Here is a 16,143-nt window from a genome sequence, read left to right as displayed (position 1 = left end):
TAGCCTTTGCAAAAGGGCGAACCACCCCAGTTGTCCCCTGCTCTGCAGCGGGCACTCGGGCAGATCTGAGGGTTTCAGCGAGAGATAATCCGTCGCCCACGGGCTCGCGGACCTTCCGCTCCTTTAGGCGCTCCATCCAAGCTTCGGGCGGGGGAAGCGATCCGTCTAACAAATGGTAGCCCTTACGCCCGATGACACCGGAGACCAGACGTCCACCGCGGCATCGGAGGGTGGGCTTTCATTGTCCGATGATGATCCAGACCCGCTCGCCCCCTCGGGCAGGTGAGCGCTGTCACAACGGATCCTGAAACGGACATGTAAGCCGTGCTTTCCCGGGCTGCTTCGGCCGTGGGTTGGAGATGGTTTATCCCCCAGCTCCGCGGCTAGACCGACTAGAGGGGCGTTCCCTTCTTCCCGGAGGTGCACAGTAGGCTCACGCGGTTTTGAAGGGCACTTTTTTCTGCTCGTGCTGCGTGTCCCTCCACCCTCACCACTCTTGACGGTCGAACAGCCAGGGGGTATGTGGCGATTCCTCAGGTTGAGTGCGCGATGGCGGTCAATCTGTGCGGCACCTCTTCTTGGCGGGGTCCGCCTCGTCTCTCATCCAAAGCCTGTAAGTTATCTGCCTCCCTCGGAGCTAGAGCTTACAAGGCTGCGGGCCAGGCTGCTTCCGCCTTGCATGCGATAGCCACCTACCAGCGCTACCAAGCGCAGGCTCAGGCCGAGCTGCACGAGGGTGGGTCCAACCCAGTCTTACGAGCTTCGCACCACCGCCGACTTAGCTCTTCGGACTACTGAGTCCGCTGCGTGTGCGTTGGGGAGGAAGATGTCCACATTAGTGATCCAGGAGCGCCACCCATGGCTGATATGCGCAAAGTCGACAAAGTCCGCTTTCTTGACTTCCCCATATCCCAAGCCATGTTTGGCGACACCGTCTATGAATTCACCCAGGAATTCAAGGCGGTGATAGAGCAGTTGATGGGTGATGTCTTATCGGCGGTCCGTAGCCGGTTTCGCCCGCCGTGCCATTTATACCTGCTCCTCGCCGAAGGCGCCCGCCTACGAGAGCTGCCCCGCCTCTGGCAAAGCGAGCGCATCGAGCACCTCGGAAGCAGGCAGTCCCCCCTGCCCAAAACGCCGCTAAGTCCGGCAACGGACCGCGAAGCGTCCCTGGGACATCTCTCCGGAGTCAGGGTGCGGAGCCAGAGCGAATCGCTCTCCTCCAGCTCTTCCGCAGGACCCTCGCGCTTCCTGGATCAGCACACCCACTCCGCGCTGCCCCACCGCTGGTACGTCAGTGATTGTAGTGATGACTCCATTAGCGAGGGCTCTGCCTGCCTGGTTAGCGCGGGCCAGCCTCTCGCGGTGGCTCATACGCACAATCAGACTCGGTTACGCTATTCAGTTCGCGAAGCGGCCCCCCAAGTTCACGGGCGTGTATTTTACCAGGGTCAACCCCCTGTCCGCCTCTGTCTTGCGAGAGGTGATTGCTGCCCTCCTGGCGAAGGGTGCAATTGAGCCAGTTCCTCCAGCCGAGATGGAGAGTGCGTTTTTCAGCCCATACTTCATCGTACCCAGAAAGAGCGGTGGGTCACGACCAATCCTTCTGCGCGTTTTGAACCGCTGTCTGCACAGGCTGCCGTTCAGAATACTCACGCAGAGGCATACTCACGCATATCAACCGCATGGAGGGTATGCGCTCTCGCCGCATGTCTCAGCTCGCCCGCCGTCTGCTCCTCTGGAGTCACCCGCGGCTGAAATCGCTGCGTGCCATTCACGTTCCAGGCACGCTCAATCGTGCAGCCTATGCGTAACAGGGCTGTTACGCCCTGGGGAATGGAGACTCCACCCCGAGTCTGTTCAGCTGATATGGGCGCGATTCGGGGAGCCCAGATCGATCTGTTTGCTTCCCCCGAGAACGCTCATTGCCAGTTGTTTTTTTCCCTGACCGAGGGCTCTCTTGGCACGGATCCACTGGCCCACAGCTGGCCTTGGGGCATGCGCAAGTATGCATTTCCCCCAGTGAGCCTGCTCGTGCAGGTACTGTGCAAGGTCAGGGAGGTCGAGGAACAGGTTCTGCTAGTTACGCCCCCTTGGCCCAATCGGACCTGGATATCAGAACTGGGGGGCCTCGCCTCGATCTTTGGAACCTCCACGTGTGGTCCTTAGACACGAGGAAGACTTAGGTAACCTACCGACTGCGGTGGTTAATACCATCACTCAGGCTAGAGCCCCCTCCACGAGGCGCGCCTACGCCCTGAAGTGGAGTCTATTCACTGAATGGTGCGTCTCTCGCAGAGAAGACCCCTGAAACTGCCAGATTAGTGTTGTGCTCTCTTTCCTTCAAGAGAAGTTGGACAGCAGGCTGTCGCCCTCCACTCTCAAGGTTTACGTGGCCGCCATCTCCGCTTATCATAACGCGGTAGCTGGCGGCACCGTGGGAAAGCATGACCTCATCATCCGGTTCCTTAGCGGTGCTAGGCGAATCAATCCATCTCGCCCTCCTCTCATGCCCTCTTGGGATCTCAACCTCGTTCTCACGAGTTTGCGACCAGATCCCTTTGAGCCACTCGAATCAGTATCTCTAAGATTTATGTCCCTGAAGACAGCTGTGTTCCACACAGTAGTGAACCTGCAAGCGCTGCCCCCGGAGGAGGCAGACCCAGCCCTTTCTTTACTTTGTCCAGTTTTCGCTCTGCGCATTATGTTGACCGTACTCAGAATTTTAGATCATCTGAGCAGCCCTTTTAGATCTCTCTGGGCAGTTTCACAAAGATCAAATCCACTTATAGCACTGGAGTTCCCCAACCGAAGGGGAACGTTTGAGGTTACACAAGTAACCCTTCATTCCCCGAGGAGGGGAACGGAAGTGCTAAACTCCGTTGCCATAATGACTGTCCCTTAGCTGTTTGAAAGTCTCTTCAGCTCAAAAGGATGCCGTTTGATCGCTCCAGGTGTGCTTATATGCTGGGATAATTGGGATTATATGCTTGGCAAGCTTACGCTGCCAATTCATTTCATTCATTGGCCCGTTCAATACTCTTTCAGACAAGCGGCTTCTGAACCGAACCCCTACAATCCGTGGATTTTCACAAAGATCAAATCCACTTATAGCACTTCCGTTCTCCTCCTCGGGGAACGAAGGGTTACTTCTGTAACCTCGAACGTTTCTATTACATCTTATCCATTCGATTTACATTGTTGTTTAATAGTTATGACTGAGTTGAGCATACTTAGCTATAATATTAATGGCATTAATCACTCACATAAGCGCGTTTAAGTTTTTTGGATTTATTACAATAAAGAAAAGTTACTGTTGCCTTAGTTCAGGAATCACATCTACTAGAGAAGAATATTCATAGGTGCAACAATAAATATTATAAAGTAGTCTCATTTGCTGCATCTGACAATAAAACTAAAGGAGTGTTAATCATCGCTAGAAGGAAAATTCATTTATCTATAATAGACAGACAAGGTGATAATGGGGGGTAGAATAGCTTATATAAAGTCTGTGATTGATAACAGAAGATAGTTTTTCTTTCAGTTTATGCCCCATGTAGCCCAGAGCCAAGTTTTTATGCAAAATTATCCAGGTATCTTACAGATTTATCCGATTGTGAGTTAATAATAGGAGCAGATATGAATACTGTAATGTCCCCTGACCTTGATAGGTAAGTAAATAAAACCTCTTTTTCACAAACGACTTCTTCTCTACATTTTAAAGGGCACCTATCGTAAAAAATCTACTTTTTAAGCTGTTTGGACAGACGTGTGTGTCTGTCCAAACTCTTTTCAGTTTTCTGCTGCTGATGCTTGGAATCATCTGCAGCATACCTTAAAGCTCAGCACTTTCATTCCGCTATCATCTTTTAAAAATTCTATTCAGTCAATATTTCAAGATCACTGTGCTTGTTTTTAGTTTTTTGTTGGTTTTATATGCTATTATCTGCATTTGTGTTATTATTGTATTGTGTCCCTAGTGCTTTGTACTGTATCTGCTTTCCATGTTGCCTCTTGGCCAGGTCGTCATTGTAAATGAGAACTGGTTCTCAATTGACTTACCTGGTTAAATAAAGGTTATTATTAACGTGTGTGTGATTAAAGTGTATAGACCGTCATATTAGGGTGATATAAACACACCCAGTGCTTTTTTTAAAATTTAACAATGTAAAAACAGTGCACCAATTGGAGTAGTTTTCAGAGCGACCGCAACTTGACGTAGGAGTGCGGTCCCCCCGCCTACCAACATTGATTGACAGGCTCGCATCACCTAATCCTCAGATTGTCGTTTCACGTCCGGCATTTTAAGTGTGAAAAAAATCACTAAAAGCAAAGCAAAATCCCTAAAGGAATATCCCTGCTCTATTGTAAGATGCAAGGCTCATTGGGCTCAACACAAGATCAATATTCTCCACATTATAGCTCTAATCAAAATTATTGGTTGTACCTTTAAGTAGGTTTGCAAACATGTCTTCATTGCGTCTGCCTTAAACTTGAGCTGTTAGCATTTCTCATGTTCACAGAAGCTCCCTGTAATTTTAACTAGGTACAGCTGGAAAAGTGCAAGCGCGTTGCCTCATGTGCGCATTTCTTCATTGGAAATAAAATATCAAATTTGCCTGCAGGTCACACACCAGAAGCTCCGCTCTGCATCAACGTCGCGCCACGCATTTTGGAATTCTAGGCGTGAGTTTCTGTAGGGGTGCACGCTGCGGTGCTTCAAGTTGGCGGCTGGGTGCTGCGGACAGCCTCCGACTTAGGGCACCGTTGGTGTCCCCTGATGGAAACGTGTTTAGAGTTCTAAAATGTGTGGCGCGGCAGAAACGTGAAGTGTCCCAAATTGTCGCGCCACACATTTTAGAACTCTAAACACATTTCCATCAGGGGACACCAACGGTGCCCTAAGTTGGCGGCTGTCCACAGCACCCAGCCGCCAACTTGAAGACAACTTGAAACTCCACAGAGAGTTTCTGGTGTGCCGTGTCGCGGCTTCGAGCGGTGCATTCGGTGCCTCAGTCAAAGTTAATTCAGTGTGCGTAGTTTATGTTTCAGTGTACAAGCTCAGCACTTGAAACTAGCACACAGTTGACTGTAAAACCGTACAAAGACACAAATGATTTTGTATTCTCTGCTTGGTCTGTGTCCAAGTCGTACATGTACGGCTGAATGCCAATCCTCTCACTCCTGCACCTTCTCTCAGTCTGCCTGTCTGTTGCAAACACAGAGCGGGTGAGCTCTTGGCTCCGCCCTCTTGAGCGGGAAGCCGAAACTAATTTTTATGTGAAGCAACACGCCCATAAAACAGCAAGCTGTGTACACGCCCCAACATGACACATTTTATCACCCAACATGACACAACGTTATAATGAAAAAAATCTAAACTGTGTTTTAAACTGAACCTAAACTGGCACACTCAAAAGAACCTTAATACAATATTAAACCATAAAAAGGGGTAAAATAGGTGCCCTTTAAACAGTGTATAAGCTTATTTTCGTTAGTGGATACGTTGTGATATTTAAAGGGGTGGTGCAGAATGTAATTTTAAGGCTTGGTTGTGTTTATAAGATGTAAAGCAATGTGTGCTTATGTTTCACTTGAAGGAAATCGCGTAATTTTTTCATATTTCTCACTTTGATTATACACAGCTCAGCTAACATGAAAACGACTGTCATATTTCCTAGTTCCTCTAAAAGGCCCGCCCTTAAGTGACTCTGATTGGTCATTGTCATAATGTGCTGCTATTGGTGGATCAGCTCCACGTCACGCCCGTAAAAGCACGCACTTTTCTGCTATGTAAACATGCAGTCAACCTTGCGCCCGCTCTCTAAATTAAAATCTGACAAGTGTCTGTAACTAACGAGTGAAAATGGGGTGCGTCATCAGCTGACTTAATCATCTTCCAGCTGGTCCTTATTTGCCTGGCTATATATTTCCTCATGTGGTATGTTCTGGTTATCAGTCCGTTGTTTGTCTTGTTTCTGTCTGTTGTTTTCCAGAATCCTCCGTTGTTCATTAAAGTCTTCATTGTGACCTGTGGCTCTCTTGTTTTGAACTTTCTTGTCTCCAGTTCACTCCAGTGGAATCCTTTGTTACATTTTTCCTTTTATTAAACACTTGCAATTGGATCCTTTTCGTATAGTGTCGTGACAGAACAGACTGATCAAACATGGATCCAGCGAGTATCCCCGGCCTGGCTGAGTTTGTTTCGCAGGCCACCACACCCATGGACAGGCAAGATGAGCAGATGAACAACACCAGTCGCGCTATCCAAGCGTTGGTAACAAAGGTGTCTGAACTCACCACACAGCTGCAACATCTTTATACTACTGGGGTCCAGCAGCCTGTTGCAGCTAACATTAGTCCACCGGTAGTGTCCGTGTCTGATCAAGCTGCTCGATCTACCGAACCTCGCCTCCCACCCCCAGCCTTCAACTCCGGAGAACCGGAGTTGTGTCGTGCCTTTTTGGCGAAATGCTCACTGTACTTCTCCTTGCAGCCTTCCTCGTTTCCCACGGAGGAATCGAAAGTAGTGTTTGCCATCACGCTTCTCACTGGAAGAGCGGCGCTTTGGGGAACCGCTGTGTGGGAGAAGAAACTCCCATGTTGTTCTACGTTTAAAGCCTTTTCTGAGGAACTGAAAAAGGTTTTTTGATCGAGCCGCGGCGGGCAGAGAGGCGGCCCGGATGCTCACGGAGTTGCAGCAGGGGCAACGGAGTGTTGCTGACTACTCCATTGAGTTCCGCACCCTGGCGGCGGAGAGTGAGTGGAACACTCAGGCACAGTGGGACGTCTTTCTCCACGGGCTAGCAGGCCGTATAAAAGACGAGATCTTTGCTTTGGATCTTCCTAAAACTCTGGATGGACTCATTGATTTAGCCATCCGCGTGGATTCGGCTCCGTGAGAGACACACGCGACACACTCACGCCTTGAAGAACTCCCCTCTTCCGGCTGCCACTGTATTTACGGGGCCAGTGGAAATGCCTTTCTCGGAACCTGAACCCTTGCAGATGGGCTGCTCTAGGCTGTCGCTGGAGGAGAAGCGCAGACGCCGCAGCGAGGGACTGTGTATGTACTGCGCTGGTGCGAATCACATCGCAGCTCATTGTCCCGTAAAAGCCAGAGCCCGTCAGTAGGTAAGAGGTTACTGACGTGTAGGGTATCTTTGGACAAATCCTCTCTTGCAAACACACTTATGAAGGTTAAGTTGGAGTGGTCATCTGGGAATTTTATGACTAAAGCACTTATTGACTCTGGTGTGGAGGGAAATTTTATTGACTCTGATTTAGTTCAAAGACTTGGACTTCCTGTAATTTCTCTCTCGCAACGTTTATCTGTTCATGCGCTCAATGGGTTCTCTCTTCCTTCCATTACTCATTCCACTGGTCCTATAAGATTGATCACATCTGGTAACCACTCTGAAATTATTCTTTTTTTTTTTAACAGAAGCCCCTGTCACTCCAGTGGTCCTTGGGCATCCATGGCTGGTAATGCACAATCCACATATTAATTGGAGGCAGGAATCAATAATTTCTTTGAGTGAGAGCTGTCATGCTACGTGTCTGTTGTCTGCCTGTTCTTCTGTGTCTCGCTCTGTTTTTCAGGAGGAACACATGGATCTGTCAAACATGCCCAGTCAGTACCTCGACCTGAAGACAGTGTTTAGTAAGTCTCGAGCTGCTTCTCTGCCTCCATATCGTCCCTATGACTGTGCTATAGAGTTATTTCCAGGTACGTCTCCGCCTAAAGGCAAACTTTATTCACTCTCCGCTCCAGAGAGGGAGGCCATGGAGAAATACATTTCTGATTCTCTAGCAGCTGAGATCATCCGTCCTTCTTCATCACCAGCAGGGGCGTTTTTTTTGTTTTTTTTGTGAAAAAAGATGGCTCCCTCCGTCCTTGTATAGACTATCGAGGGCTGAACGCTATCACGGTGAAGAGTACTTATCCTTTGCCGCTGATGTCTTCTGCCTTCGAATGTCTGCAGGGGGCGTCCTTTTTCGCAAAATTAGATCGCTTTTACCATTTGGTCCGTATTCGAGAGGGCGATAAATGGTATTGGTAATCGAGACCTGCTGGCTGTCAAGCTTGCGTTGGAAGAGTGGCGTCATTGGCTAGAGGGTTTGGGGGTTCCCTTTATCGTTTGGACAGATCATAAAAATCTGGAGTACATACAATCCGCCAAAAGATTGAACTCTAGGCAGGCGCGGTGGGCTTTATTTTTCGGACTATTCGATTTTTCCATCTCGCACCGACCAGGTTCCAAGAATGTTAAACCTGATGCACTTTCTCGAATTTTTGATCACTCCAAGCATGCATCATCTCCTGAAGCCATCGTGCCATGCAGACTTTTTATCTCTGCTGTCACCTGGGAGATCGAGTTGAGGGTCTGCATGGCCTTAGAAGGGGTAACGCCTCCACCTGGATGCCCACCGGGTCATTTATTTGTGCCAGAGGAATTACGGTCTGACGTCATACGTTGGGGTCACTCTTCCAAGTTGGCCTGTCATCCTGGGCTGAGTCGTACCTTGTCTCTAGTCAAACAACTATTCTGGTGGCCAGTTATGGCTCGTGACATAAGGGAATTTGTGTTGGCTTGCTCAGTTTGTGCTGTTTCTAGGACTTCCAATCGCCCCCCTGCTGGACTTCTTCAGCCGCTGTCAGTGCCATCGAGACCCTGGTCCCATATTGCGCTAGATTTTGTTACATTTTTCTTTCATCTTCTATGACTACAATGATACATCAAGGTGATATCTTCCCCGTTACTTTGTCTGATCAGTGGTGTCATAATTGTGATTGTAAGTGATGTAGTAATTTTGTGAAGCTCTCATTTAATCAACATCCCCCACATGCCTCAAGATGGCGCTTTAATACAAACTTATTAAAGGATGAAATATTTTGTGAGTAATTTAGATTGAAACTACGTAAATTATCGATATAAATAAAGGCTCAGTAGAGCCTTGGCCATTATGGCAAGCGATTAAGGGTTTTGTAAGAAATTTTTCAATTTTATTTGCGTCCTTTCGGCAAAAAAGTAATCGTAAGTAAATCTCTGATTTAGAGTCTAATCTGCAAACACTAGAGCAGATCGATCTTTTTCTGACAGTACAGCAGCTTCAATTGAAATAATTAAAAAGGAATTAAATATATTATATAGATACAAAGCTGAATTTCTGATTCAAAGGTCCAGACAAAACTACTATTTTCAAGGCAGCAGATCTAGTCATTTATTGGCATCAAGATTACGTAACAGTGAAAAATTTGCCAACATTACTACAGTGAAATCTCGAAATGGAGATATTTTGACTTATCAAAAAAGCATAAATAATACGTTGCACTCGTTTTACAATAACCTATATAACAACTAATTCTAGTTGCAAACCCCTGTCCTACTCTTCCTTTTTATCTACTCTTAATCTTCCGCATCTGTCAGAAACAGATTCTGAGCTGTTAGATAAAACTTTATCATTTACTGAGTTAGAATCTTCTATCAAACGCATACGCAAAGGGAAATCCCTAGGCCTAGATGGCATACCAGAGGAATTATATTTGTATTTTTGGTCTACTCTGGGTCCCTATTTGTTACACATGTTGCAATGTTCAATTGATCATGGATCTTTTCCTCAAAACATGAATGTGGCTATTATATCCCTGTTATTAAAAAAAGATAAAGACCCCTTATTATGTTCTAATTACCGCCCACTTCCGTTAATCGGCAAAGACCTTTAAAATTTATGCAAAACTCCTTGCCAGCCATCTAAAGGTCATATGACCAAACTTGTACATCACAACCAAACAGGGTTTATGAAATCCCGCTCTGCTTCAAGTAATCTACAAAGACTTCTTCAGATCATCTATTCATCTGAGCACAGGAATTCTCTTTATGCTATACTATCACTCGATGCAATGAAAGCCTTCAACTATTTAGAATGGGATTATTTGTGGGCGGTACTTTAAATTTTAAAAAAATTATCAAAATACAATATGCCAATCCCATAGCCACTATACTCACAGGTCATATATCTTGACAATCTTTTTCTATTTAAAGAGGCACACGTCAAGGGTGTCCTCTGTCTCCACTGTTATTTGCTCTTGATCTTTAGAACCACTGGCCCAAGCTGTACGTCAATCAGAATTAATACTTCCCATTTCAGTTAGGAACACCACACATCACATATCATTTGCTGATGGTATTTTAATTTTTTTAAATAAACCAGCTCAAACAGTCCCCCACGTTTTAACATTGTTCAGTAAATTTAGCACCCTATCTGGGTATACAATTAATTGGTCTAAGTCATCTCTGTTTCCTCTTAATTTTAATGTGGAGTCTACAACATACTTTAGGTATATTCCTGTGGTACACTCCTTCAAATATGTTGGTGTACATATTTATCCATCTCTACAGGATATTGTTTTGAATAAACAATATTAACCATAAATAATAATAAATAATAAATAAATAATAAACAATGATATAAACAATGAAATAATAAATAATGAATAAATAATAAACAATATTAACAACAAGTTAACCAAGGTCACCTCAGATCTGGCAAACTGGACACACTTCCCTACCTCCCTCCACGCTAGAATGTCTGTCATAAAAATAAATATCCTTCCTCGTAATAACTTTTATTCTTTTATGATTCCTCTATCTCCACCAATTGGTTACTGGAAAAAAATGTATTCTATAATCTCACACTATAATTGGAATGGCAAATGACCTTGAATTAAGCTGTCTACTGTTTACATCATAGCAAAACAGATGGAGGTTGGTAGCTCCCAAATTTTTTATTGTATGCAGACTTATCTCACCTCCTTGCATTATCATCTTGGTTCAATCCTAATGTTTCACGTCATGGCAGGAAATTGAAAAAGCTATTGTTTTCCCACATAACTTAGAATATTTGTTTTTTTCCAGTCTCTCTCTGAGGCAATGTAAACTTCGTTTTGGCCCTATCATCACACATTTCATTTCTATCTGGAGGTCAATAACTAAAAAAAATGAACCAAATGTGGAGTAGTACAGACACTCGCCCTTGTTGTTATATTTATAATTTTTTATCAGGGAAAATTCCTTTTCACTGTTCACACTGGGAGAAATGCAATGTTAAATCATTGGACGATATTTATGATGATAAAGGCCTAAAATCATTTCAAGACATTAAGTACCATTTAAGTTTACCAGAAACGTTTTTTTAATGTATCTTCGCATTAGAATCACAATTTGCGCATATTGCATTCCCTTGGGTGCACAATTGCCTGTACATCCTTTGCGGAAGATAATTACACCTAATATTTGTTATATATCTATATCTGTTACTTCTGCTTCACTTATATATGCCTCTCTTAAAAATTCTTACAAATCACTATCCATTACTACTATTTGGTCTAAGGATATCAGTGAAGATGTAGAATCTTTATTTTCTGACCAAACTTGGGACACTATTTCATCCTTTGTCAAAAAATCTGTATCATCAAATGATACATTTGAAACTATTGCATAGACTCTACTTATCCCCTGTAAAATGATTCTATATGCATTTATCACCTTCCCCAGATTGTAATTTATGCTCACAGAGGACAGTTGGCACTTATTTTCATTATTATTGGGAATTGTCCTGCACTTTACTCCTTTTGGTCTCAGCTGGCTCATGACACTTATTTTTTTAAGGAAAAGATGTAGATCTGACTCCAGTATGCTTTTTCCTTAACGATTTTTCTAACATGTCACTCTCAATGCAACAAAAGAACTTACTCTTAGCTGCCTTCACAGCTGCTAAGAAAAATTTGGTCTGCTGCTGAATCCCTCCTCTTATTATGAGTAGACATCAATGGGGCCTAACTTTGCTCGACAACAGCGCGCATGCATGGAGCTCAGTCAAAATGGAATTTAACTTCTCATTTTGTCAAATAAATTTCTGTTTATATGGTCTTTATATATCTCATGATATATATATATATATATATATATATATATATATATATTTATATATATATATAGTTATTTATTTGTACTTACCTAACTTCTACTGTATATTTGGCTTTACATTTTTTTTTTACTTTTTTTATATAACACAGCAAGCTTTTAACTTTTGTCATTATAGAACAAGTCTATCTGGGTGGGGGTGGGGATTCGGGGTCGTTTCATGATATGGTCGTATGCTGTATGCTCTCTATATTAAACAACAATTTGAAATAATAAATACAATTGTTCACAAAAAAAAAAAAAAAAAAAAGAAATGGACCACTTATTCAATAACATGCCAAATTCTAGGCACATTCCTAGCAAAACAAACAAACAAACAAACAATTGTCTTGACCTGTCGCTCAAAAGCATCTTGCTATAGCTAATCAATTTATAATGAAGCCAAATTAGATTTTTTGAAACCTTTCTTGCTGTATAAGCTGTTTATTTTGTTATTCTTTTAACACTTACCACTGTTGATTATACAGATTTATATTTTAAATTAAAAAAACACCCTTTTAAGTAATGAGCTTTTCATCTTCACAATCACAATCAATGTGATTGTGACCATCTTTTTTGTAAAAACAGTGATATTTTAATTACATCCACTCCTTCATTAAAAAATATTATGGTAATTTATAGGAATACTGTAGTGTTTTTGAACCATATTATAAAATAGCCTATTTAAATTATATAGTTGCTATGGTATCACAACAACTATAAACATAACCTAATACTAAAAAATATGTTCAAAATACTATAATATTTACTATAAATTACCATTGTATTTTTTTCAAGAGGTCATTTGTCCGCGATAAATGCAAATGCAATCTCAATCACTGGTGGCGTTTCCAGGCAGCAGAACAGCAAGATCTGGGAAATGTCTAACTTCTGTTGTATTTTTTGAGCCCTCCTCTTAAGCCCCATTAACACGGGGCGTCAGCTTCAACGCTTCCCACTCACTTTGAGTGGGTGACGTCAAGTGTTGCCCAACTGCATTGTGGATCCGTCGGTGCCTTTTCTAGTGCCGACGGAAGTGTCAGCCGATCAGATCGCTGTATGCAAACACACCAGCTCAGACAGTGGCCTATTGCTGACTAATTTCATTAGCTGACGCTGCTTTGATGATCACGTCAGCCCTAACTTCAGACACACCCTCTGACAAGCGTTGACACTGAAGCCCCAAGTGAATGGGCGTTACTGCTCTCGTCTACATTGCAGGCGCACCTCAAACGAGCCTGTAGTCACACTGCAGGAAAGTGTCTGAATTCTTCTGACACTGCCAGAACTTCATTGGAGGGAAAATCTCATCGCAACGGGCACTAAGGGGCTGTCAGTGAACATGTCAAAACACCTATCAAAGATCACCGATTTTAGCCAAGGATTTCAGGAATATTTTAGGATTTCCCAAATTTGTCTCAGATGACAAAATCGATGTTGAAATCTCACAGTGTAAGCAGGGCTTAACGCCCCATTCACAAAGGGCATCAGCTTTAACGCTTCCCATTCACTTTGAATGGGTGACGTCAGGCGATGCCGAACTGCATTGTGGATCCTTTGTCATTGCTTCAGAGGCGTTGCTTGCTGCAGAAGTTGGGACTTGCTCAACTTTTCTAGTGCCGATGAAAGCGTCAGCCAATCAGATTGCTGTATGCAAATACACCAGCTCAGACAGTGGCCTATTGCTGACTAATTTCGCGTCAGCCCCAACTTCAGACAAGGCCTCTGTCTTAGCGTTGATGCTGAAGCCCCATGTAAATGGGGCGTAAGAGTGAACTTAGCAGCAAATTGTGACTATCCCTTTAACATGCCACTAGCTTAATAATGTCAGATGTGAGAGGAATTTAAGTGCCATTTACAAGTGCTGTTGTCTGCTTGTGTATGAAAGTAAGGACACTCACTCTCTGAGCAGATCACTCCAGCAGCAAAACGCGCGGCTGCTTTTTGGCAGTTTACAGTTCTGTGGTGTTGGCATTGGCTGATGGACATCTCATCACCGGTACACTTCACTCCACTCATGACCATGTCTGTCACATTACTGCTGTCCCAATACCACGTTTCCTTCGTAAAACAAGCATCAAAGGACACAAACACAGACAGACAGAGATCAGTAGTTTTCTATGAAGGTAAATTATCACACATTCATTGGACTAACACCAAACTAAATGTGTGGCTTTAAAATGCTGTTTTCTTAACTATTTGAAAATCATAATGTTACGTTTTTAACACTTCTTTAATCTTAATACCTTTTGGAAGCCATCAAAAATTACAACGAATTTGTGACCTGCAAAAATAATGGTTACATCACCTTTAAATTTAAATACAAAAAATATGTTTATTATTATATCTTAATCATGAAAAAGAGAATTCTAAAATGTGCTCAATTGTCCTTAATTGAATATTGCAATATTAGAGAAAAAAAAAAATCTATTTCAAATCTTTTCATATAGGTATGACCTGGGGCCGGTTCCATAACCCAAGCTTACAGAATAAGCCAGGCTTATTTTTGTAGGTCAGGTTTATTAACGGTGGATTCGGTTTCATAAATAAAATTTACGATAGTTTCTCAGACAACTTATGCTGGGAAACTAGCTTGGTCTAGGGCAGGTTAACTCTCAGGCTAATGCTGCAGTCAAACTAGAGTTTGAGCTTGCGAAATTCTGTCGTGCAGCGCTGCGAAAAGGGGCAGGATTCAACAAGATGATAAGACATTAAGAAAACGAGCGATGAGTACATCTTTTAAATTTCTGTCCACAGAGGTCATGTTTTGATCCTGATGTTTGATATGATCTGTGGGTCTCACGCAATCATATGATGCGATTTCGCAGGTCAGAGTTCACCAAGCTTGAACTTTCCAATGCAGCAAAAGTGCAGTGTGATCGCAGCTTAAGTCTTAAGTTTAAGCTTAATCAAAGTAATGTTAACATTAACCTGCTGTAATTTGATGCCATTTTAATTCACTTAACCTCTTAATAATGATTAAAACTTTATATTCGACTTCCGGTTGCGGGCGTGAATGGAGTAGACCTCGAGCTTGTCTCGAGGTCCCTGTGGACCTGTGTTTTCTTCAATTCTTTAATCCTCAACCACTTTATTTATTTATTTACTACTTAGTGCTTGACTGTGAACATGTTTAACGTTTAAAAAAACTAAAAATGGCATCGAAGTCTGGCAAATCTGGGAAAAAAGACCCTCCTAAAGACGATGGTACCGCAGCGCACACGGAGTTTAACATGGGGGCCTTAACTAGCCTTCTGGAAGAACATAGAGAGGCCCTGTCTACTGAGTTTAAAGCCGCCTTGATATCTTTGGAAACAAAACTGGACTCGGTTCAAACAGTGATGCTGGATCAAGGTACGCGAATTACTTCGCTAGAATCGAATGTCGACCTTCTCAGTGAGCGAATTCTCTTGCTAGAAGTGACCTGTTCTGAGCTAACTGAGAGATATGCTAAGCTAAAAGCTAAAACGTCAGACTTGGAGGGTCGAAGTCGGCGCAATAACATCAGAATTATCGGAGTGCCAGAATCCGTCGAGGGTCCTTGACCCTCTGTTTTTTTTCGCAGTTCCTGGTGGATGTTATGGGCGAGCAAATCCTATCATCCCCACCGGAGATCGACAGGGCGCACCGCGCTCTTGTGGCCAAACTGAAGCAAGGAGGAAAACCAAGAGCTGTGATAGCTCGCCCTCACTGCTATCAGATTAAAGAGGCTGTGATGCGAGAGGCTTGGAAACGAAGAGGCTCGTTACAATACCAGGACAAACCGATCGCTATATACGATGACTACAGCCCTGAGGTTGTGGAGCAACACACACAATATCGCGGAGTTATGGCAGAACTGTACAATCAGGGTTTCAAACCATCCCTCCTCTTCCCGGCAAGACTGAGAATTACGACAAAAGCTGGTGAGCAAAAGTTGCCTCGGTTGAAGAGACCAAGAACTTTCTAGGATCTCACTCTAATGCTTCGTAGAGGACATTAACGTTATACGCTTTTGAATAGTTTTACCTGATTTCGTTTTTATAAAGTGGAAAGGTTATGCCACTGTTCTAATGATAAAAGATGTCATGTTATTTAAGGAGGACTTCTTGAAATACAGGGTTGAGTTTATATAAGGTAAGGAGAGATGAAGGAAGAGTGTAAATTGCACTGGGGATTTTTGAACGTATGTTAATGT

At 43.6% G+C, this 16,143-nt stretch overlaps 1 protein-coding gene across 28 annotated transcripts in view; it reads right to left on the bottom strand.

Annotated features, from left to right (window-relative positions):
• The window catches only part of loxl3b (lysyl oxidase-like 3b), a 176,963-nt gene that overhangs the window by 43,130 nt on the left and 117,690 nt on the right, over window positions 1-16,143 (bottom strand). For 26 of the 28 annotated variants that reach the window (XR_015504977.1, XM_087277610.1, XM_087277618.1 and 23 more), the window contains one exon: window positions 13,868-14,027. The exons of the other annotated variants lie outside the window; for them this stretch is intronic. Coding sequence is in view for 25 of the 26 variants with exons in the window: in XM_087277610.1 (XP_087133736.1) it covers window positions 13,868-14,027 (160 nt within the window). In the remaining variant the exon portion in view is untranslated. The remainder of the gene's footprint in view (window positions 1-13,867; window positions 14,028-16,143) is intronic. 28 annotated transcript variants of the gene reach the window in all.

The sequence above is a fragment of the Danio rerio genome, chromosome 13 (assembly GCF_052040795.2).
Source record: "Danio rerio strain M-AB ecotype USA chromosome 13, GRCz13ab, whole genome shotgun sequence".
NCBI lineage: Eukaryota > Metazoa > Chordata > Actinopteri > Cypriniformes > Danionidae > Danio > Danio rerio.
This window is presented reverse-complemented; position numbering and strand designations above follow the sequence as displayed.